Source organism: Myotis nattereri (genome assembly GCF_964212035.1).
Source record: "Myotis nattereri genome assembly, chromosome: 9".
NCBI classification, from domain to species: domain Eukaryota; kingdom Metazoa; phylum Chordata; class Mammalia; order Chiroptera; family Vespertilionidae; genus Myotis; species Myotis nattereri.
In genome coordinates, this window is record NC_138084.1 from 66863879 (window position 1) to 66887161 (window position 23283).

The 23283-nt window shown below is 43.1% G+C and overlaps 1 protein-coding gene and 1 long non-coding RNA gene across 3 annotated transcripts in view; one reads left to right on the plus strand and one right to left on the minus strand.

Annotated features, from left to right (window-relative positions):
- Window positions 1-4444, minus strand: part of LOC308524369 — a 22481-nt gene extending 18037 nt beyond the window's left edge. Inside the window, exon 1 of the long non-coding RNA XR_013996403.1 lies at window positions 4156-4444. This is a non-coding gene — a long non-coding RNA (uncharacterized lncRNA). The remainder of the gene's footprint in view (window positions 1-4155) is intronic.
- The window catches only part of BIRC2 (baculoviral IAP repeat containing 2), a 23772-nt gene continuing 4924 nt past the window's right edge, over window positions 4436-23283 (plus strand). The window contains exons 1-6 of one of the 2 annotated variants that reach the window (XM_081098753.1): window positions 4436-4825; window positions 5957-8108; window positions 8204-8303; window positions 12301-12379; window positions 13218-13266; window positions 22998-23237. In XM_081098753.1, the coding sequence (XP_080954879.1) occupies window positions 7214-8108; window positions 8204-8303; window positions 12301-12379; window positions 13218-13266; window positions 22998-23237 (1363 nt within the window). In that variant the 5' untranslated portion in view covers window positions 4436-4825; window positions 5957-7213. Of the gene's footprint in view, window positions 4826-5141; window positions 8109-8203; window positions 8304-12300; window positions 12380-13217; window positions 13267-22997; window positions 23238-23283 lie in introns of those variants that run through there. The other variant, XM_081098754.1, reaches the window with a different exon arrangement.

The window sequence follows — 23283 nt, forward strand, 5'->3', positions numbered from 1 at the left end:
TGTAAATATCTTTTCTACATAAATGTGAAAAATATTAGAATGGCAACTTCAACAGAAATATTCACATTATTTTTTAAAATCACCAGCAACTCGTTCTAGCTGGTTTGGCTCAGTGGATAGAGCATCAGCCTGCAGACCGAAGGGTCCTGGGTTTGATTCTGGTCAAGGGCATGTGCCTGGGTTGCAGGCTTGATCCCCAGTAGGGGGCATGCAAGAGGCAGCCAATCAATGATTCTCTCTCATCACTGATGTTTCTTTCTCTCCCTCTCCCTTCCTCTCTGAAATCAATAAAAATATATTAAAAATAAAATAAAATCACCAGCAACTCTACACTGAAAATAGGAAAAAGATTAACTGAGTAGGGAGAACCAAGATGGTGGCGTAAGGTGTAGACCTGTGTGTGCTGCCACAACATCATTGAAACTACCAACTATAAGATAAACAACTACCATTCAGAACCATGGGGAAGTTGGCCCAGTGGAAGTTCTACAACTGGAAGGAAAGAAAGAAGTGCAGTGAGACTGAGTAGGAGCTACAGAGGCGCCAAGAACAGAGATTCAGAGTCGTGCGCCAGGCGGGCTGCAACTGGATGCATGGTTTTTTTCAATCGGAAGGGGTTATGAACTTTCGAATCCACTGGGTTTGTTCAGGGCGGGTCTCTGAGGCCCCAGACCCCACAGGGAGAGGCGGCACAGCCTTGCAGCGGTCGGAAAGCGAGGGAGGCTCTGGAGCGCAGCTGCTCGCTGGCAATGGGGGATGCGAAGTCCCGGAGTCCCAGAAAGGCGAGGAGCCATGGAGACACTGCCATTGCTATTTGCTCCACCCTGGCGACTCCCTGAGACCCCGCCCTACTCAATTTACATTCCCATCCAAGCTGTGCCAGAGGCACAAGAGGAAACGCCTGCGCTTTTACAAACTCTCGAATCCACTGAGCTGGTTCGGGGCGGGATCATGAGGCACCAGACCCTACGGGGAGAGGCGGCACAGCCTTGCAACAGTCGGAAAGCGAGGGAGGCTCTGTCGCACAGCTGCTCGCCGGCACTGGAGGACGCGAAGTCCCGGAGTCCCAGAGAGGTGAGGAGCCTCGGAGACACCATTGCTATTTGCTCTACCCTGGTGACTCCGAGACCCCGCCCTACTCAATTTACATCCCCATCCAAGCCGTGCCAGAGGCACAAAAAGACCCACCTGCGCTTTTGAAGCATAACCCAACAAATTACAGACTTCAACTCCTCGCACCCATAAGAGACACACTCAAGAAGCAGACCCAGGAGAACCAAGATGGTGGCGTAAGGTACAGACCTGTGCGTGCTGCCTCCCACAGCAACATCGAAACTACCAACTATAGGACAAACAGCTATCATTCGGAGCCATGGGAAAGCTGGCCCAGTGGAAGCTCTACAACTGGAAGGAAAGAAAGAAGAGCACTGAGACTGAGTAGGATGTGCAGAGACACCAAGTACAGAGCCCCAGCCAACAACCTGCAGATTTCAACTCCTCACACCCATAAGGGACACACTCAAGAAGCAGAACCAAGTTTGGAGGAAGCCGGAGCAGGCGACATGGAACCACTGTACCAGCAAACACACAAGCATATCCACCAGTTCCAGTCTCACATGGGACGCTGGGAGACGGCAGACAAGCAGTCTGTGCACTTAGTAGAAAACGAAATCCAAGCAAGCATACCAGATATTCAGCCACCAAGAACGCCTGGAGATTTTGTCCAGCAAGGAGCCGCCCAAAAAAGACAGAATGCCAAACTTCGTGTTGCCTGGTGAGGCCAGGACAGCCCGGTGGGGTCGGGATGCCCCAGGAGAGGTCGAGATGGCCCCGGTGAGGTCGGGACAGCACCGTTGAGATTGAAACGGTGCCGGTGAGGTTGCAACAGCCCCGGTGAGGCCGAAATGGCCCCGGTGAGGTCAGAATGGCCCCTGTGAGGTCGAAACGGTGCTGGTGAGGTTGGGACAGCCCTGGTGAGGCCGAAATGGCCCCGGTGAGGTCAGAATGGCCCCTGTGAGGTCGAAACGGTGCTGGTGAGGTTGGGACAGCCCTGGTGAGGTTGAAATGGCCCCGGTGAGGTTGAGACGGCCCCAGTGAGGTTGAAATGGCCCCAGTGAGGTGGGGACAACGCCGGTGAGGTCGGGATGGCCCTGGTGAGGTCGAGACGGCCCCGGTGAGGTTGAAACGGCCTGGTGAGGTCGGGATGGCCCCGGTGAGGTTGAAACGGCCCCAGTGAGGTTGGGACGGCCCCGGTGAGGTCGAAATGGCCCTGGTGAGGTCGAGAGACGGCCCCGGTGAGGTTGGGACGGCTCCGGTGAGTTTGGGACGGCCCCGGTGAGGTCGGGACGACCCCAGTGTGGTCGAAATGGCCCCAGTGAGGTCGGGACAACCCCGATGAGGTTGAAACAGCCCCGGTGAGGCCGAAACCGCCCTGGTGAGGTCGGGAAGGCCCCGGTAAGGCCGAAACGGCCCCGGTGGTTCGAAATGGCCCCGGTGAGGTTGGGGCGGCCCTGGTGAGGTGGGCACGGCCCCAGTGAGTTTGAAACGGATAATAAAGACCAATATAAACTGATGAACAAAAATAGATGCAGAGGCAGAGCAGCATTGAACAGACTATCAAACTACAGTGGGAAGCCTGGGGAGGGTTTGGGGGGGAGGTTAAGAGATCAGCCAAAGGACTTATATGCATGCATATAAGAATAACCAATGGACACAAGACACTGGGGTTAGGGGAGGTCGGGGGAATGTCAAGGGGGGGAAAAAAGGAGACATATGTAATACTCTTTGTAATACTTTAAGAAATAAAAATTATTTTTAAAAAAAGATTAACTGAATAAATTTAACACTAGATTACAGTTTATACAAGATTAAAGTTACAAAGTAGTATTTATTATAACTGAATGTTATTACATACTTTTTTGGGGGAAATACCTAAGGCTTTTGAGTGTTTGAAATTTGAATTTTCCCCTATACTGAAGTATGTTCATTATCTTTTTTTGGACAAGAACTGAAAAAGAGAAATACCCTTGCATTCAGAATGAACAATTCTTGCTATATATACATTTCCCCCATAGATAAGGAAGATTCTGTAACTTTCCCAGAAACAGTGACTTGAACTAAATACTGAACTAAATACCAAAGCTCACGTGCCATATTTGGAAGTTTTTAAGTCACTGGGAGCCATGGCATTTCTTTTCTTTGTGTCACAAACTTACACATACTTTTCTTTTTACTATTACCATTGGGACAGAAAACCTTCTGTTCTGGGACTGACTGGCAGACAGAAATGGCAGGGACAGAAAATGGGAAATGGCTCAGGATCTTGGAATTCCCGGCGGCCTAACTCAGTGGCTTGCTATTTGGAAGTTTCTGAAATGTTTGCCCCCGGAGTTCCCCTGAAAGAAGGGGTCTGATATCACTGGCAAAGAGCGTCCTCACACAGGACCTACATGAAGGAATGCGCTCGCTGCAGTATGACAAACATGTACCCTATGGCACGGTTTCTGGCATTAAATGGGGGTGGGGGCGGGGGTGGGACAAAATGCCCAGGACTAGCAACACCAAGATTTCTTATTTCCAATATTCTACCAGCTAACTATTTAATTTTATTTTTTATAACATATTTTACTCCTTTTTTACAGAGAGGAAGGGAAAGGGATAGAGAGTTAGAAACATCAATCAGTTGCCACCTCCTACTGGGGATGTGCCAGCAACCAAGGTACATGCCCTTCACGGGAATCGAACCTGGGACCCTTGAGTCCGCAGGCCGGCGCTCTATCCACTGAGCCAAACCGGTTAGGGCCCAGCTAACCATTTAAAACTTCAGTAAGTGGGATCCTTTGTGGTTCATTCATATATATATATATATATATATATATATATATGCACACACACATATATATATTATATATATTTATTCCTTTCTAGCCATATTCATGAAAACTTGGGAGTAAACCCTTGCCTGAAATACTGTCTCGTGGCTAGAGAGGAGCTTTTGAAATAAGGACACGCTTTTGTTAGTGCAATCTCTGGAACAGAAAACCAACAGTTTAAAAACGAACAAAAGTTTAAAAATAAAAGGCACCGAACCGGTTCATTATAAAATAGGTATGATTATAATATTATCCCCAAACGATGATGAGATCAAGCCTTCACCATTAACCTGACGTTGTTCACTTCCCAACGCTCCCGCCTGCTTCCATTTCCACGGCGAGCTGTTGCATGTGGATGAAAACGGCTCCAACTGCGGGAAACGGTGACAACCGTTGACTTCATCGGAGCAGAAATGCCCCCCGGCTGACTATTCTCAGCGGCAGCCCCTCGCGAGCGCAGGCGTCACCCCGGAGGCATCTGGCCGGGAGCCGGTCACATAACTGCGCGGTGACGCGACGACACGCACGACCGCCAGCGCCGGGGCGTTCCCGCAGGATTTCCCGGGTTCAAACGCTCCGGCTCACGGTGTGTCACGTCCCCCCGGGAGGACGTGAGGGACAAAGCGAGCAGGAAAGGTCCAAAGCGCTCCAACCTCGAGGTGGAGATCGCAACGCCGGCCGCCGGGCACGCTGCCCACACCGCATGCCGCCGGCTGACCCACTGACCGCAGAGGAACGCGCGCCGACTCCCGCCCTCCGACCGCAGACTCCCCGGCGCCCGGCGCGGCGGTGACGCAACCCGCCGGGCGCGCTGACGTCACCGTGCGTCGGTGTGGGCCCGGCCTGGGCGGGGGTGGGGGCTTCGGGAGCGCCTACCGGAGCTGGTCGGACTGCGCGTCGCGTGGAGGCCGAGGGGCAGCCGCGCCGTCTCCGTGGGCGCCGCCGGCACCGAGGTGAGCGCGGCGGTGGGGGGACCGCGCGAGGCGGGTTGGGGCGCGGGGCCCACGTCGCCGAGCCGCGGCGGCCCGGCCCGAGGGCAGACAGCCCGGCGGCGGCGCGTCCGGGGCGCTCCCTGCTCCCGCCCGGGCTCTCGTTTCATTCGGAAGCGCGGACTCCACGACCCGCAGTCGAAAATAGCTTTTAAACATCGGCCTGTTTGCCTGCCTGCTCCGGCCGCCGCCCACTTTTCCGGAAGTTTTCTCCCAGCGCGTTTGCAGGGTTTTAAACGTAACCTTTTAAATCTGTTGGAACCGAGGCATTTGTGGGCGGCGAGAGGATACGTTTGACATCGTCCCGGCTGCGCCCGCCGCGTTGCTGGCCTTTTGTGCGCTGTGAGCGCGGCTCCGGGAACTCAGTGGGTGAAGCCCATCGTTGCCCTTTTTCCTTCCAGTCAACCCCCCACCCAGCTGCAGTTTGCACAAAAGAGGTCAGAAATCACTGTCACGGTGCCCGCGGGGAAGAGTGTATCGTTTAGAGGTGTGAGACCGAGTCCTGCTGGAACGGAAGCTTCCGTGCGAGGGGTCCCGGTCCGCCGGCCGCTGTGCTCCGTGCTGGTTTCGGGGCGCCGTCTGTGGCGGTCGCTTTAGAGTTGGGAGGGGGTGGTGGGGTTTATAAAGGTTTGTGTTAGTGAATTCCTGATGCATCTCGCGCTTACTGGTCAGTGTGCCTCGACCTGCAGAGACTGGGCATTAAAAATAAAACGTTCCTGCCTAATTACTGCCGCACTGTTGCTGATGGGTTTTGCCAGGGAAATTCTTAAACGATTGAAAGTTGTCTCCAGAAAAGGGGAGGAGACCGAGGAGAGAATATTTTGATCTAAGTAAATGTCCATCTGTCTTTAAAGTTGTACGTTTAAAATATAGATATATGTACTTAGTGCTAAGGGGCCTATCTGTATTGCATTTATTTTAGTTAATTAACTTTTCCCAGTTAGAAAGTTTTTGTGATAAATTGCTTGTGAATTAACATGTATTTTCTAAAGTGTAAATCATTTTTAGACTTTATGGACTTCATTGAATAGTAGTGTATAAATGCTCTTGACTATGAAAATAGTTTCCTAAAATAGCTTTTTTTTTTTTTTCCAGATTTACAGCTTTGAAGAGACTACTTTTTTCCCCTCGTTTTTTTCCGCTGCAGTAATAAATCCCATTATGGAGACCCAGAAACTTTATAAAGGGATATAGCTTGAACTCTGTGGAGTGTAATTTTGTGTATGAATTATATTTTCTAAATGTGAAGGGTTTTCAGAAAGAATAGTAAAGTTAATTACTGGTACATTATGTAATACAATATTTTATTAGGCATTTATGATACTACAAAGGACAAGCTGTTACCTTGATAAATTTATTTATCTGTAATTATGAAATGAATGATATAGGTGCATGATCCTTAAATGAAAGACAGGTTAATTTTTAAATGCAAAGTAAAAAGTTTCTCCTGTGGGAACTTTATGGTTAAATTAGTTAAGTTAATAGAGAAAATACCTTCAGTTGGTCAAGCATAATAATAAAGTGGTATGCAAAGTTAGGAAGAAAAACAACACAATAATGATGCTGCAGGAAATGGAAACATATAGACAGTAATTAACAAAGGAGGAAAAATTAGCAGTTTGTGAGCTTTAAGCAAAATTCATTTCATTTGACATCATAAACAGTATAACAGGAATAAATTCAACAAAGCTTGTGGGTATTGATGTCCCCAAAAGCTATCTGAAACTAATATAATCCACTTAAGTAAATACTATGATAGTAAGTTTTGTAAATTAGCCTTTAGATAATGTGGCCATATGAAGACTTTAATTCTTGTTTACTAGACTAAAATAAGATTTTGTATTTTTTATTTTTGGAAATTATATTAAAGTGCTTGTAGAGAAAGAAGTCTGCATAAAGTTTTTTTCCTTTTATAGCATCATCAGTAATTGGCTTGATATCCAGGCTTTGTAGTTTACAACCAAAAGCAAATTTAGGTATTCTGTAGTTGTTTAGAACTTTGGAAATATAAACCTCCTTTCAAAGTCAATTAGTTTTAAATATTTTCAGAAGCGTATTGACTGCTTTCAGGTCATTATATTAGTATTACACTAAATAATGACATAACAGCACCTGAGTTGCCTAAAAGAGTTAATATAATACCAAAGAGTACTACAGAGTATCTTGGTAATTTAGAGGGGATATTCATCCTACCCGAGTGTAAACGTAGGTGTAAATCCACTAAACTAGGTGTAGTAAATTTTAAGTAGGCGCCTATCATTTGATTCTTTTTTGTAGTAAAAACCTAATTTGGTATGAAGAGATGAGAAATTTCATGTGAAAGTTTTTGCCCATCAAAAAGTAAAATCACTCATGCACAAAACTACCTCCCAACGACTTGTCCCAGGTCCCTCATATCAAAAAAAGACTATAATGGAAGATAGTACTATCTTGTCAAATTGGACAATTGACAACAAACACAAAATGAAATATGACTTTTCATGTGAACTCTACAGAATGTCTACGTACTCGACTTTCCCCACTGGTGTTCCTGTCTCAGAAAGGAGTCTTGCTCGCGCTGGTTTTTATTACACGGGTGTGAATGACAAGGTCAAATGCTTCTGCTGTGGCCTGATGCTGGATAACTGGAAACAAGGAGACAGTCCTATTGAAAAACACAAACAGCTCTACCCTAGCTGTAGCTTTATTCAGAATCTGGTTTCTGTTACTGGTTTGGAGTCCACCTTTAAGACGACTTCTCCAGTGAGAAACAGTGTTACACATTCATTGTCTCCTACTTTGGAACAACGGGGATCGTTCAGTGGTTCTTATCCCAACCTTTCATCAAACCCTATTCATTCTAGAGCCGTTGAAGACCTCTCCTCATTGAGGACTAACCCCTACAGTTATGCAATGAGCACTGAACAAGCCAGATTGCTTACTTACCACCTGTGGCCATTAACCTTTTTGTCACCATCAGAATTGGCAAGAGCTGGTTTTTATTACATAGGACCTGGAGATAGGGTAGCTTGCTTTGCTTGTGGTGGGAAACTAAGTAACTGGGAACCAAAGGATGATGCTATGTCAGAACACCGAAGACATTTCCCCAACTGCCCATTTTTGGAGAATTCTCTAGATACCTTGAGGTTTAGCATTTCAAATTTGAGCATGCAGACACATGCAGCCCGATTGAGAACATTTATGTGCTGGCCTCCTAATGTTCCAGTTCAACCTGAGCAGCTTGCAAGTGCTGGTTTCTATTATGTGGGTAAGAAACTTACACAGCTCTACATTTTATCTAGTTCATTTTGATTGACATTTGAGAACACGTGTGTATTTAATGTTAGTCTTTTGTTTCCTTAGGTCGAAACGATGATGTCAAATGCTTTTGCTGTGATGGTGGCTTACGGTGTTGGGAATCTGGAGATGACCCCTGGGTAGAACATGCCAAGTGGTTTCCAAGGTAATTGTTGTTAAAGGTATTCCTGCACAAAACTGCTTAAAGAAGTAGGAATCCTGGCATGGTTAAATTTACATCTCACTATAACAAAGCTGCTCTTATGCTGTTGGGGAATGAGCCTTTTAAAACTTGCAATTTGAACTTTATAATTTTTATTGAAAAAGTTGTAGAATGTTCTGTGCATTTTTCTTTTGTAAGTCATGTATTCATGGTATAGTTCAACTTGACTCATTTACAATTATGGCAGCCATACATTTCATTTGTTTATTTCCTATTTTGCTTTAAAGGAGACTTAAGGATTAAAGATATATAAAATAGAACAAAAAGAACATAAGTTAGAAAAATGTAAGAAGGGAAAAGGAAAACAAGTGACATAAAATAGATTTATGAATAAAATATTTCATAATAATGCATATAATAAAATCTGATTGTTAAGTCTGATTATAATTGTAAATAATTTTTTTCTGCACAATTTTGTCTTGTGATATGTCACATATCTCCTTTGGTCACTGTCTCTAGCAGTATCTCCTATTTTTAGAAAGAATTTAGAGGCGTTAGTGGAAATAGAATTAGAAATTAATTCTGTTTGTATTATTGAGTAGCTATGTGAACTTGAACAAATTGCGTGATGCCTTTGAGCTTCTCTTCTGTAAAATGAGGGAGTTGGACTAGATGATTTTTTTAAAAATTGTGGTAAAATATACATAACATAAAATGTATCTAATTTTAACCATTTTTAAGTATACATTTCTGTGGCATTAAGAACATTCACATTGTTTCTTAGTCATTACCACCATCTATTTTCAGAACTTTTTTATCTTCTTAAACTGAAAGTTGTACTCATTACACTAACTTGGCATTTACCTGGCCCCCTAACCTCTGGCAACCACCTTTCTACTTTCTGTCTCTATGAATTTGACTGTAGGTACCTCTTATAAATGGAATCTATACTAATAAAAGGGTAATACGCTAATTAGACTGGACATCCTTCTGGACAAAGCCATGGTGGCAGGGCCAAGGCAGAGGTGGTTAGGGGCGATCACGCTGGCAGGGGAGAGCAGTTAGGGCAATCAGGCCGGCAGGGGAGAGCAGTTAGGGTGATCAGGCCAGCAGGGCAGAGCAGTTAGGGTGACCAGGCCAGCAGGGCAGAGCAGTTAGGGTGACCAGGCCAGCAGGGGAGAGCAGTTAGGGCTATCAGGTTGGCAGGGGAGAGCAGTGAGGGCGATCAGGCTGGCAGGGGAGCAGTTAGGGGCATCAGGCAAGCAGGCAGAGTGGCTTGGGCGATCAGGCAGGCAGGCAGGTGAGTGGTTAGGAGCCAACGGTCCCAGATTGCGAATGTCCGATTGCTGGTTTGGCGGGATTGGGCCTAAACCGGCAGTTGGACATCCCCCGAGGGGTCCCGGACTGGAGAGGTTGCAGGCCAGGCTGAGAACCCCCCCCCCCCCCACACACACACACATATGAATTTTGTGCACGAATTTCATGCACCGGGCCTCAAGTTGTATAATATAGATAATGTTTTGACCTGTGAGTGCCTTTCACAATATAAGACATCTTTGGAATCCCTTCAGGAAATTAAAAAGTCCTTTTGTCATTTTTGTGTAGAGTTAAAAAAAAATTGGAGAAATATTTTAGTATGGCTCAATACATTGTTAAAAGTTGTGTTTTAAAATTTTATCTTTAATATTCATAATATGTCAAGATAAATTTTGACTTTCCAACTCTGAAAAGTGACATATACTTTGTTTAAATAATTTATGTAGAAAAAGCATGTTTTATTTTCAGATATTTAAATAACCTAATTATATTCGGCTCTGGGATTGTGTACATATAACTTGAAATTTGAATATACTGTATGAAAAAGACATAAACAGCTTTCTAATTCCAGTGTTTGAATTGCTACATTTTATCCTTTATAAAACAAAACAAAGTCTTGGTTTATTTCTGTAACTTGTGTTTTGCTTTAAATAGTTAAATAACAGAAAGAACTTAGTGATGCTTTTTTGTAAACACTTCTGAAAACAGCAAATTTCCATTGTGGGTAATCTTTGATCTTAGTAAATGAAAACCCCAAATAAGTAATTGTTATCACTATATTTTAACAGTTTACTTATTTATTTATCAAATATTTGGGTGCTTAATGGATACTCTTTAGGTGCTGGGGACATAACAGTGAATAAGACACCCTAAAATTGTCCTCATGGAGTTCATTGGAGAAGGGGAAGATATGGGGAAAATTTATTATACTTCCTATTTTTATTTTTTTAATTTATTTTTTTTGGTTAATTCTCACCCGAGGATATTTTTCCATTGATTTTTAGAGAGAGTGGGAGGGAGAGAGAGAGACAGAGAGAAACATCAATATGAGATACATTGATTGGTTGCCTCCCACATGTGCCCCAACCAGGGCCGGGGATTAAACTTGCAACCAAGGTACGTGCCCTTGACCGAAATCAAATGTAAAGTTAAATTTTTTTTAACTTTACACAAAAATGACAAAATCAGTCCACAGGCTGATGCTCTATCCACTGAGGCAAACCGGCTAGGACTATACTTCCTATCTTTAATCGTTTTGAATATAAATTAATCAGTTCCAGAATGAAAATAATTTAAAACTATACAAAGATCAAAACACAGTAACAACTAGTTCTGTTACTTGGTTGATAACAGAGCATGCATATGATCTTTACTCATTCCACCCACTCACCAGCTGAAGGACATTTGAGTTGTTTCTAGTTTGGAGCAATAATGAATGAAGCCACTCTAAATATTAATAGAACATTTGTGGACACATGTTTTCATTTTTCTTGGGTAAACATGTCCAAGTGTGATTGATGAGTTGTATGGCAAGTTTTGTTTTAACTCTATAAGAAACTGCTAAATTGTTAAATGTTAAGTTTCCACTGGCATGGTATGAGACCTCCGGGTGTTCCACATCCTTAACAACACTTGGTATTGTCCGTCTTTTTATGTCAGCCATTCTAATAGATATGGACATAGTGACATTTCAATAGCATTTCCTATTGATTAATGATGACGAGCTTCTTATTTGATTATTTACCATCTATACATCTTCTTTGGTGAAGTGTCTATTCAAATCTTTTGCCCATTTTTATGTTTTCTTTTTTTAAATTAAGTTTTGCTAGTTCATAATATACTCTGGATACAGTGCTTTATCAGATGTGTTTTGCAAACTTGCAGTCTGTGGATTTTCATTTTCTTAACAGTGATGAGCAGACATTTTTAATTTTGATGATGTCAGTTTATCAATTTTCTCTTGTGGATTATGCTGTTGGTTTCTTATCTGAGAATTTGGTACCTAACATGAGGACAAAAAGATTTTCTCTTAATGTTTTCTTCTGTTTTACATTTACATTAATGATTTATTTTGTTTATTTTTATATATAGTATGGGCATAGGTTGAAGTATATTGTTCTAGTTATCTAGCACTATTTGTTGAAAAACAAAAGTTATGAAATGGAAACAGATTTTATGTGAACTTCCTGGGACACCTTTTAGAAATCTTAGTAATTTGAAAATGAGTACTTGGAAAACACTGTCACATTATAGATGAAAATATTTGATTCAGTATTTTTTTGGAGGGTGGGTTTGTGCTTTAAATGTAATGGAGGAATGGACACTAGATTATATTATGAAAGATCACATTTTGGGAATACTGTACTACAGTTTCTGAAACTATGTTAAATCCCCAAATTGTCTATAACAGCATTATTCAAGCCTCAGTTCGTGTTCCTTTGTAGATCCTAGACCCTTTTATTGTTGTCAATGGATCTAAATAGAAAATACCAGAATGCATCAGCGCATAGTAAGAGTCTAATGTTTGAGAATCTTGTTTCTGTTAGGTATGTATGTATGCTACATTGTGATGTAAAGTGTTTCAGTTATGGGGTACAAAATGTATGAAAGCCACTTTTCTAGAATGATCAGGTTATATTTTTGATCTAAAACAACTTAAAAAAATTTTATCTGTATGTTTTAGGTGTGAGTTCTTGATACGCATGAAAGGACAGGGGTTTGTTGATGAGATTCAAGCCAGATATCCTCATCTTCTTGAACAGGTAAATACATTTTTATAATTGACATCATTGAGTTCTCCTAAATAATAATTGCAAAAATATTTTAGAAGTAATCTTTACATTTGTTTTTCAGGTATAGTTACAGGTTTTGTATTCATATTAATACCTTTAATTTTTACTTTTTTAACTACCTTGTTAAGGGGTTATAAAAAAGGTTGTCTTTTGTTTTCAGTTTTTTGAAAATCACTCCACAAACTACTGTACAATTTGTAGTAAGTTGGAGGAGAATCTTTAATGTCTCCTCCATCTTTTCCAGAAAAGAATATAGAATTGTCAGGAGTTTGGAACCTCTGAGAGTGGTCCAGTTGAAATATGACTTTCTAAAAGAAATGAGAAATCATTAATACTTTTTCATATTTTTCTGAAACTAGAGATACACTTGAATTCTAATTTGGAAGTAGGTGAAGTTTAAAGGACATTTTTATGATGATTAAGGTAAAACAAAGCAAAGTGAAGAATTATTTTTTAATACGTTACAGATATTAGAGAGAGAGGAAGGGGGAGATAGAGAGAGAGACACATCGATGTAAGAGTGAAACATCTGTTGTTTGCCCCCCACATGTACCCCAACAGGGGATTGAACCTGTGACCTGGGTATGCACCCTAACTGGGAATCGCACCAGTGATGTTTTGGTGCATGGGACAGTGCTCCAACCAACTGAGCCACACTGCTCAGGGCAAGCAAAGTGAAGTATTATGTAAATTTTCTAGTTTTCAAAGAGTCTGTACACTACTTACAGAAAACTTACCTTAATGTTGCTTTGTGCAGGCTGTTTGAAATTTTTGTATTTTACCCATTAATTTTTCTTCTGTTTCATAGCTGTTGTCAACTTCAGACACTCCTGGAGATGAAAATGCTGATCCACCCAGTATGTATGAAAATACTTCAAATATGGAATGGGAAATTTTATAAGAATGCTGGGAATGAAAGTATGTAAACAAAGGATTTCTGAGGTCATAGGGAAAAAAAGCTAGAAGCTAATTATAAATAATGAGTATACTAAGATTCATGATATTGTCAGAGGATTTTTTGAAGTATGCTAATCTTTCTTAAAGTACTGACATTCCAAGTGGGGAGATAAGACACATGTAAAAGAAAAACAACAGTAACAAATAGCTCAAGGAATACCATGGATATGTGCAAATAATAAGCCCTCCAAGGAGGAAAAGTTGTTCGCTATAAGCTAGCATATTTGAAAAGACCTAGTTCACATCTCATTTAGGAATTAGGCTAGATGTTAGGTTTTTGTTTGTTTGTTCATTTTTTAATATGTTTTTGTTTATTTCAGAGAGAGGGAGGGAGGGAGAGGGAGAGAGGGATAGAAACATCAATGATGAGCGAGAATTATTGATCAGCTGCCTCCTGCCCCTCTTCCCTCCCCCACTGGGGACTGAGTCCACAACCCGCACATGTGCCCTGACCAGGAATCGAAATCTTTACCTCCTGATTCAACCACTGAGCCACACTGGCTGGGCTAGATGTTTGGTATTTGTCAGGAGAGCTTTTTATCATGAAAGGGGTTGAATTTTCTCAAATGCTTTTTCTGACTCTATTGAGAGGATCATGTTTTTTATTATTTATTTTGTTAAAGTGGTTTATCATGTTTATTGATTTGTAGATGTTTGAACCATACTTGCATCCTTATATAAATTCCATTTTATCAGAACTAAGATTCTTTTAATGTATTGTTTAATTGCTTGCTAGTATTTTGTTGAGAACATTTGCATCTGTATTCATCAAGAATATTGGCCTGTAGTTTTCTTTCATTTAGTGTCCTTATCTGGCTTTGGTATCAGTGTAATGCTAGCCTCATAAATGAATTTGGGGTTTTCCCTCTTTAACTTTTTGGAGGAGTTTGAGAAGGATTGGTGTTAATCTTTTTTAAATCTTTGGTGGAATTCACCAGTGAAACCATCTGGTCTCAGTCTTTCTTTGTTGGGAGGTTTTTGATTACTGCTTCAGTCATTTTAGTTGTTCTTGGTCTGTTCACATTTTCTATTTCTTTATGATTCATTGTTAGTAAGTTGTATGTTTCTAGGAATTGATCAATTTCCTCTAGACTATCCAGTTTGTTAGCGTTAATTGTTCATAGCAGTCTCTGTGGATCCTTTGCGTTTCTGGTATTTCTTTTGTAATGTTCTCTTTTGTTTATAATTGAAGTCTTCTCTTTTTTTCTGTATGAGCTTAGCTGTGGTTTTTCCACTTTGTTTACCTTTCCAAAAAACCAACTCTTAGTTTCTTTTTTTCTATTTTCTTTATAGTCTCTATATCATTTATTTCTGCTCTAATCTTTGTTACTTCCTTCTTTCTGCAAAGTAGGGCTTATTTTCTTTTACTGATTTCATGATGTTTCAAATTGGTTTGTTTATTTGAGACTTTTTTAAAAATATATTTTTATTGATTTCAGAGAGGAAGGGAGGGGAAGAGAGAGACAGAAACATCAATGATGAGAGAGAATCACTGACCGGCTGCCTCCAGCACACCTCAGCCCACAACCCGGGCATGTGCCCTGACTGGGAATCGAACCAGGGCCTCCTGTTCACAGGTTGATGCTCAACCACTAAGCCATGCCGGCTGGGCTTGAGACTTTTTAATGCAGGCATTTATTGCTATAAACTTCCCTCTTAGAACTGCTTTTGCTGCATCCTCTAAGTTTTGGGTATGTTGTGTTTTTGTTTGTTTCAAGATATTTTCCAATTTCCCTGATTCATTGGTTGTTTATTAATTTCCCTGTATTTGTGAATTTTTCCATTTTCTTCCTGTTACTGATTTCTAGTTTTATACCATTGTGTTTAGAAAAGATACTTGATATGATTTCAGTATTCTTAAATTTGTTAAAGCTTGTTTTGTGGCCTGACACATGATCTATCATGAAAAATGTTCCATGTGAGTTTGAGAAGAATGTTTTTGGTGCTATTGGATGGAGTGTTCTGTGTATGTCTGTTAGGGCCACTTGCTGTATAGTGTTACTCAGGTTCACTATTTTTTTGTTAATTTTCTGTCTGGATGACCTATCCAATGTTGAAAGTGGGTATTGAAGTCCCCTGCTATTATTATTTCTCTCTTTAGTTTGCTTTAAATATTTATGTACGCCAATGTTTGGTACACATATATTTACAATTATTATAGCTTCTTGATGAATTGACCCCTCTATAGTGACTTCTTTGTCTTGTTACTGATTTTAACTGAAAGTCTTATTTTATTTTATATAAGTACTAGAGGCCCACTGCACAAAAATTTGTGCACTGAGGGGGTGGAGGGGGAGGGTCCTTCAGCCCGACCTGTGCCCTCTCACAGTCTGGGACCCCTCAGGGGATGAGCACCTGCTGGCTTAGGCCCACTTCCCGGGGGATTGGGCCTAAGATGGCAATCAGACATCCCTCTGGCAGCCTGGCAGCCCTCAGGGGATGTCCACTTGCCAGCAGGGAGCAGGCCTAAACTGCACTTGGATATCCTTAGCCCTGCTGAGGCAGGAGAGGCTCCCACCACCACCGCTGTACTGGCAGCCATCAGCCTGGCTTGTGACTGAGCAGAGCTCCTCCCATGTGAGAGCACCCTCACCACCAGAGGGCAGCTCCTGCATTGAGCGTCTGCCCCCTGGTGGTCAGTGTGTGTCATAGTGACCATTCATTCCCAGTCCTTCTGCTGTTAGGGTCAGTTTGCATGTTACCCTTTTACTATATAGGATAGAGGCCTGGTGCACGGGTGGGGGCCAGCTGGTTTGCCCTGAAGGGTGTCCTGGATCAGGGTGGGGGTCCCGCTTGGGTGCCTGGCCAGCCTGGATGAGGGGATGATGGCTGTTTGCAGCTGGTCACACCCCCTTCAGGGTGGGGGTCCCCACTGGGATGCCTGGCCAGTCTGGGTGAGGGGCTGAGGGCCGTTTTCAGGCTGGCGGGTGACCTAAGCTCCCAACCTCTCCTTTTCTTCTTTTTTTTTTCTTCTGGGATTTATTTACCCCCTATGGCTGTCACTGGACCTGAGAGCCGGCTTTAGCTCTGAGGCTCGGCTCCAGTTCTGAGACCTCAGCTGCTGAAAGCAGGTATCTGGGTTTGTTTGGCTTCTATAATTGAAACACTGTTGTAGCTCCAGCTCTGAGGCCCGGCTGGCTGAAAGCAGGTTTCTGGGGTTTGTTTAGCTTCTATAATTGCAACATTGTTTCTTAGAGTGCAGCTCAGAGGCCGGCAGCGGCAGGCGGGGAACCTTGGCTTCCTCCATCACTGGAGCAAGCAAGCCTCCTGTTCGCTTCAGCTGCCTGGCTGCTGACCGCCATCTTGATTGTTAGTTAATTTGCATATCGCCCTGATTAGCCAATGGGAAGTGTGTCGGAGGTACGGTTAATTACCATGTTTGTCTATTATTAGATAGGATAGCTACCCCTCATCTCTTTTAGTTACCGTTTGCATGAATATCTTTTTACATACACCTTCACTCTCAGCCTATCTGTTTCTTTAAAGGTGAAGTGAGTCTCTGATAGGTAGCATATTGTTGGATCCTGTTTTTTTAAAGCTATTCAACCATTCTGTATCTTGATCAGAGAATTGTCCGTTTACATTCGAAGTAATTATTATTATTAATAATATATTTTTATTGATTTCAGAGAGGAAAGGAGAGGAAGAGAGAGAAAGAAACATTCTTTTTTTAAAAATTCAGTATTTTTTTTTATTCTTTACTAGAGGCCAGGTGCACAAAAATCTGTGCACTCGGGCTGGGGAGGGGGGGGGGTCCCTCAGTTCGGCCTGTGCCCTCGCGCAGTCTGGGACCCCTCAGGAGATAACGACCTGCTGGCTTAGGCCTGCTCCTGGGTGGCAGAGGGCAGGCCCAATCCCTAGGTGCAGCCCCTGGTCGGGCTCAGAGCAGGGCTGATTGGGGAGTTGTGGCGCCGCCCCCTGTCATGCACAGAGCAGGGCAGATTGGGAGGTTGCGATGCCACCCTCAGTCATGCTCAGGGTAGGGCCGATTGGGGGGTTGGGGCACCGCCACTGTCACACTCAGGGCAGGGCCGATGGGAAGGTTATGGCTCTACCCCATCACACACAGAGCAGGGCCCGTGGGGGGGGGAGGGTGTTTGGGCCCGCACCCTGTCACACACAGAGCCGCAGGGTGATCAGGGGGTTGGGGAGCTCCCCCCTATCAGGCACAGAGCAGGGCTGATCAGGGGGTTGGGGCGCCTTCCCCTGTCAGGAACAGAGCAGGGTGGATAGGGAGGTTGTGGCCCCGGCCCCTGTCGCACACAGAGCCTCAGGGCGATCAGGGGGTTTGGGCGCTGCCCCCTGTCACGCTGATCCCGGTGCCGGGAGGCCTCGCGGCTCCGCTGATCCCGGTGCTGGGAGACATATTACCCTTTTACTATATAGGATAGAGACCTGGTGCATGGGTGGGGCTGGCTGGTTTGCCCTGAAGGGTGTCCTGGATCAGGGTGGGGGTCCCCACTGGGGTGCCTGGCCAGCCTGGATGAGGGGATGATGGCTGTTTGCAGCTGGTCACACACCCTTCAGGGTGGGGGTCCCCACTGGGATGCCTGACCAGTCTGGGTGAGGGCTGAGGGCTGTTTTCAGGCTGACTGAAGCTCCCAACTGCTCCTTTTTTTCTTTTTCTTTTTTTTTATTCTGCGCCAGCTTTAGCTCTGGCTCCAGCTCTGAGGCCTCTGCTGCTGAAAGCAGGTATCTGGTTTGTTTAGGTTCTATAATCGAAACTCTGTATCAACTCCAGCTCTGAGATCCCGGGCTTGCTGAAAGCAGGTTTCTGGGGTTTTGTCTAGCTTCTGTATTTGTTACAATATTTCTTAAACTGCAAGCTCAGAGGCCGGCAAGGCATGCGGGGAACACTGGAGTCCGTCACTGAAGCAAGCAAGCCTCATGTTAGTTTCAAGCTGCCTGGCTGCCGGCCGCCATCTTGGCTGGCAGTTAATTTGCATATCTTGCTGATTAGCCAATGTGAAGGGTAGCGGTCGTACGCCAATTACCATGTTTCTCTTTTATTAGATAGAATTGTTTAAAGTATTTCCTTTTTCCCCCATCGACCTCTCCCTGGCCACTCCCACCCTCCAGGACATGCCTCCACCACTCCAGTGTCCATGTCTATTGGTTATGCTTATATGCATGCATACAAGTCCTTTGGTTGATCAATTACCCCCCTCCCCACAACCTCCCACCCTCTCCTGCCTTCCCTCTGAAGTTTGATGGTCTGTTTGATGCTTCTCTGTCTCTGGATCTATTTTTGTTCATCAGTTTATGTTCATTATATTCCACAAATGAGTAAGATCATGTGATATTTATCTTTCTCCAACTGGCTTATTTCGCTTAGCAGAATGCTCTCCATGTCCATTCATGCTGTTGTGAATGGTAGGAGTTCCTTCTTTTTTACAGCAGCATAGTATTCCATTGTGTAGATGTATCACTGTTTTTTAATCCACTTATCTGCTGATGGGCACTTAGGCTGTTTCCAAATCTTAGCTATTGTAAATTGTGCTTCTATGAATATAGGGATGCATATGTCCTTTCTGATTGGTGTTTCTGATTTCTTGGGATATATTCCTAGAAGTGGGATCACTGGGTCAAATGGGAATTCCATTTTTAGTTTTTTGAGGAAACTCCATACTGTTTTCCACAGTGGCTGCATCAGTCTGCATTCCCACCAGCAGTGCATGAGGGTTCCTTTTTCTCCACATCCTCGCCAGCACTCAGTATTTCTTTAAGTACGTTTTTTCTTCCTTTCTCTCTTCCTCTGGGACACCCATGATGTGAATGTTCATGTGTTTGGTAGTGTCCCATAATTCACATAGTCTTTCTTTACTCTTTTTAATCTCTCTCTCTCTTTTTTGTTTTGTTCCTCTAACTTGCTAATTTTAAATGATCTGCCTTCCAGTTCTCTGATTCTTTTGCATGATCAAGTCTGTTGTTGAATTTTTCAGTTCTGTCTTATTCTTCAGCTGTAGGATTTCTTTTTGGTTCTTTCTTATGGTTTCTATTTCTTAAACTAATTTTTGTTCATGTGTTGTTTTCCTCATTTCATTTAGTTGTCTGTCTTTGTTCTCTTGAATTTCATTTTCTTTAACTGATTATTTTAAATTCATTGTCAGGTAACAAATCATAATTGTCAGATGAACCATAGCTTTCCATTTCTTAGAGTTGATTAGTGGAACTTTATTAGTTTCCTTTGGTGGTGTGATACTTGCCTGATTAGCATGCTATACATATAACCTTTTTTGGTGCCTGTGCATTTGAAGGAGCAAACAACTCTTTATAGACTGCTTTTGGCAGGTAAAGACTTTCTTCTCTAGGGTCCCCTGGCTCATGGGATTGCCTCTGGATTGCGATCATGCTTGGTTGGAGTTGTTATGAGGCTGTCGCTGGGTCTGTGGTGCTATCCATGGTTGGTGGACTTGTTGCTACAGGCTAAGGCTGTGTAGCTCCTGTCTGGTCTCTTGGTGGATAGGACTGACTCTAGTACATTGTTTAGTAGGATGTTGCTGGGACAAGGTTCTGCTCCAGTGTCCACAGTTGGGCTCTAGAAAGTGGGCCTGTTACCAGATGTACAGATGAATGTGGCTCCCTTCAGGTCCTTGTGGGGAGGAAGGGGCTCTTGTCTGGTGACTGGATTTGTCTCTTGATGGACAGGACTGGCTCTGGAACATAGCTGAGCGGGGCTGGAACTGAGCCCCAGAGCTGTTTTCAGTTTCAGAGAAGATAGAGGTCTGTAGACCTGATCCTGGAAGCACAGATGGACATGTCTCCTACCAGGTCCCTTGGTGGACTAGATTGCGCTCTAACGTAGGTAGAGAGTTGGGGTTGTTTCAGGGTCTCCTGAAGTGCAGACATGAGTGTCTCCCACCAGGTCCATGTGTTAGCAGTACTACTGTGGACTGGCTAAGAGAGACTGGGTCTGAGTATCAGGCCTTTTGAGTATCTCCAGCTGCTCAGTTAGGAATATAGCTTGCTGGGTCCCTGTGGCAAGCTGGGACTGCAGCTGGGATGGGTTGGAACCTAGTTGCAAGGCCCTTTCAGAATTTACAGTTTGACAGGTTTACCTGCAGTGGTTCCTGGACTATGGCTGGATCTGGTTCATAGGCAGCTTCAGTGTCCACAGCTGAGACCAAAGCATAGGTGGGCATGGCTCCTCTCCATTTTCTTGGTGTCTGGTTGGGACAGGGTCAAGTTAAGTTGGATTGTAGCTAAGACCTGAGCAGTATGAACATGTTTTTGGGTCTGTAGATGGGATAGTGGTCAGTGAATCAGCTGTCTGGGTATAAGCCTGTTTTCCCAAAACAGTTCTCCTTGGTCTTAGACTATTGGAAGATTTCATAATCTGGTTCTGGAACATAGCTGAGAGGGAGTGGAACTGGATCTCAGAGCTCCCACAAAGGGACTTCTAGTTCATGGATGGATTCCTGTTGTTGATGGGGTAGGGGTGGGGTGGGGGAATATGAGTGAGAGACATCTTATTTGGCAGTCTTGCTGACGTCACTGTCCTTCATCCTCCTTAAGACATTGACTCTTGACTTCCCAGACACCACATTCTTGGTTTTTCCCTGGTTGATCATGGACAATCTCCTGTGATGACTACTCCTTTTTCAAACCTTCACATGATGGAATAACTCTCAACACTCAGGCTATTTTATTTTGTCCAACTACATATTTAAATCTCTACTTAGCTATAACATTTGCTCCCTTCTTTTATCCTGTGAATTTGCTCCTACTCTGGTTGTCCCCTCTCAGTTAATGGCACCCATTTGCTAAGGTCAAATTTGACTCCAAAAACTGCCCTGACTGGTGTGGCTCAGTTGGTTAGAGTGTTGTCCCCTGCACCGAAGGGTCTCGGGTTTGATTCCTGCTCAGGCCACATACCCAGGTTTCAGGTTCGATCCCTGGTCAGGATGTGTATGGGAGGCACCTGATCGATGTTTCGCACATTGATGTTTCCCTTCTCCCTTCCTTTCTCTCTCTGCAATCAATGCAAAACATATCTTGGGGTGAAGATTTTAAAAAAAAAGTTAACGTAGGCATTATTCCTGATTCTTCTCTTTACCTTATATGTTTAATTAGAGGTCCTTTCATCTCTACCTTTATAATATGTTCCTAACCTTACCACTTTTCTCCATTTTCATCCCTATCAACCTAATCCAAACTGCCATCATCTTCTATTATAATATCCAAACAGATCTCCCTGATTCCATTTTACCTCATTTAAGTTTATCACCAAACTGCTAGAATTATCTTTTTTGGGGAAAAAAAATCAGATTTTATCACTCTTCTGCTTAAAACCCTCCTAGAATATTCTGGCAAACATAGAAAATATAAACTTCTCGCAAGGCTCTGTAATCTGGGCATCCTCCTCCTCCCTGACTTTCACCACCTTCTTTCTTTCTTGAATATACCTTATATCACGCTTTACTTTGACTTAAGATTTTATACTTGCTTTTCTCTTTGCCTGAAAGACTTCTTCAGATACTCCCACAGCTTACTTCTTTTTATCACTAAAGTATTTGTTCTGGTGTTACCGCTTTAGACAGGGCTTCCACATATGTTTGAGCAAGGGAGCACAGCACACATGGTAGCCATTGTATATTTATATGTTTATTATAACAGTTTTCCAGCAGATGGCAGTAAAGCATCTTGAAGAATTAATGTTTTTGTAATTTTCTTTTTTTTAAGATTTTTTTAATATATATATTTTTATTGATTTCAGAGAGCAAGGGAGAGAAAGAGAGAGGTAGAAACATCAATGATGAGAGGGTATCATTGATTGGCTGCCTCCTGCACGTTGGACCGAACCCGCAACCTAGGCATGTGCCCTTGATGGGAATTGAACCTGGGACCCTTCTGTCCGCAGGCCAACGCTCTATCCACTGAGCCAAACCGGCGAGGACTGTAATTTTCATAATGTGTCATATTGGCTAGCATTGATCCTGTTATCAGAAAATGCTTTCCTGATTACCTTATTTGAAGTGTCCTCCTGCCTCCTAGTTTGTTTTAATCACCTTACACTGCTTTTTCTTCAGAGCATCTGTCACTTCTGAAATCATATGACTGTCTACTTCTTTTATCATATTTATTTACATCTTTAGACATATTTCAGGTGAACCAGCCTTCCATTTTACTATACTTCCTATCTTCGCTTGTTATTCTCTCTGCTTCATCTATTCATATCTTTAGATTCTGTTTCTTCAAGTCAGAGCTCTAATGCCACTTTTCCATGAAGTCTTTGTTGATTTCCTCAACTTCCCTGACTGAAGTGAGATCATTTCTCACTTCTAAATTTGTGTAGCATATTGGTTTCTAAACATGACTGTACATCAGAATCACTTGGGGAATTTTTAAAACATACAGATTCATAAGCCCCATCCCTAGTTTCTCTTTAAGTAGGTCTGGAATGTAGCCTGGGAAGTGAAAGTGGTATTTCTTAAAAAGTACAGCATATCATACACTCCCATTTGATCCTGATCAAATTAAACTTTTGTTGGAGTTATAGGTAATGAGTGCATCTAGTGTATCTCTCTTACCAGGATATAAGTAATGTGAGAGTACAGTTTGTGTCATAGATGTTTTCCTACATACTTTTATATTTGTGGAATTTAACATTGGTACATGTCATTCCAAATAGTTGTTCATTTTGGACCTGGAGAAAGTTCAGAAGATGCAGTCATGATGGATACGCCAGTGGTGAAAGCTGCCTTGGAAATGGGCTTCAGTAGAAGCTTGGTAAAACAGACAGTTCAGAGTAAAATCCTAACAACTGGAGAGAATTACAAAACAGTTAATGATATTGTGTCAGCACTTCTTCATGCTGAAGATGAAAACAGACAAGAAGAAAAAGAAAGACAAACTGAAGAAATGGCATCAGGTATTTGGAATTCTAGTAAACTGCATTATTTCCCAGTGGGGCTCAT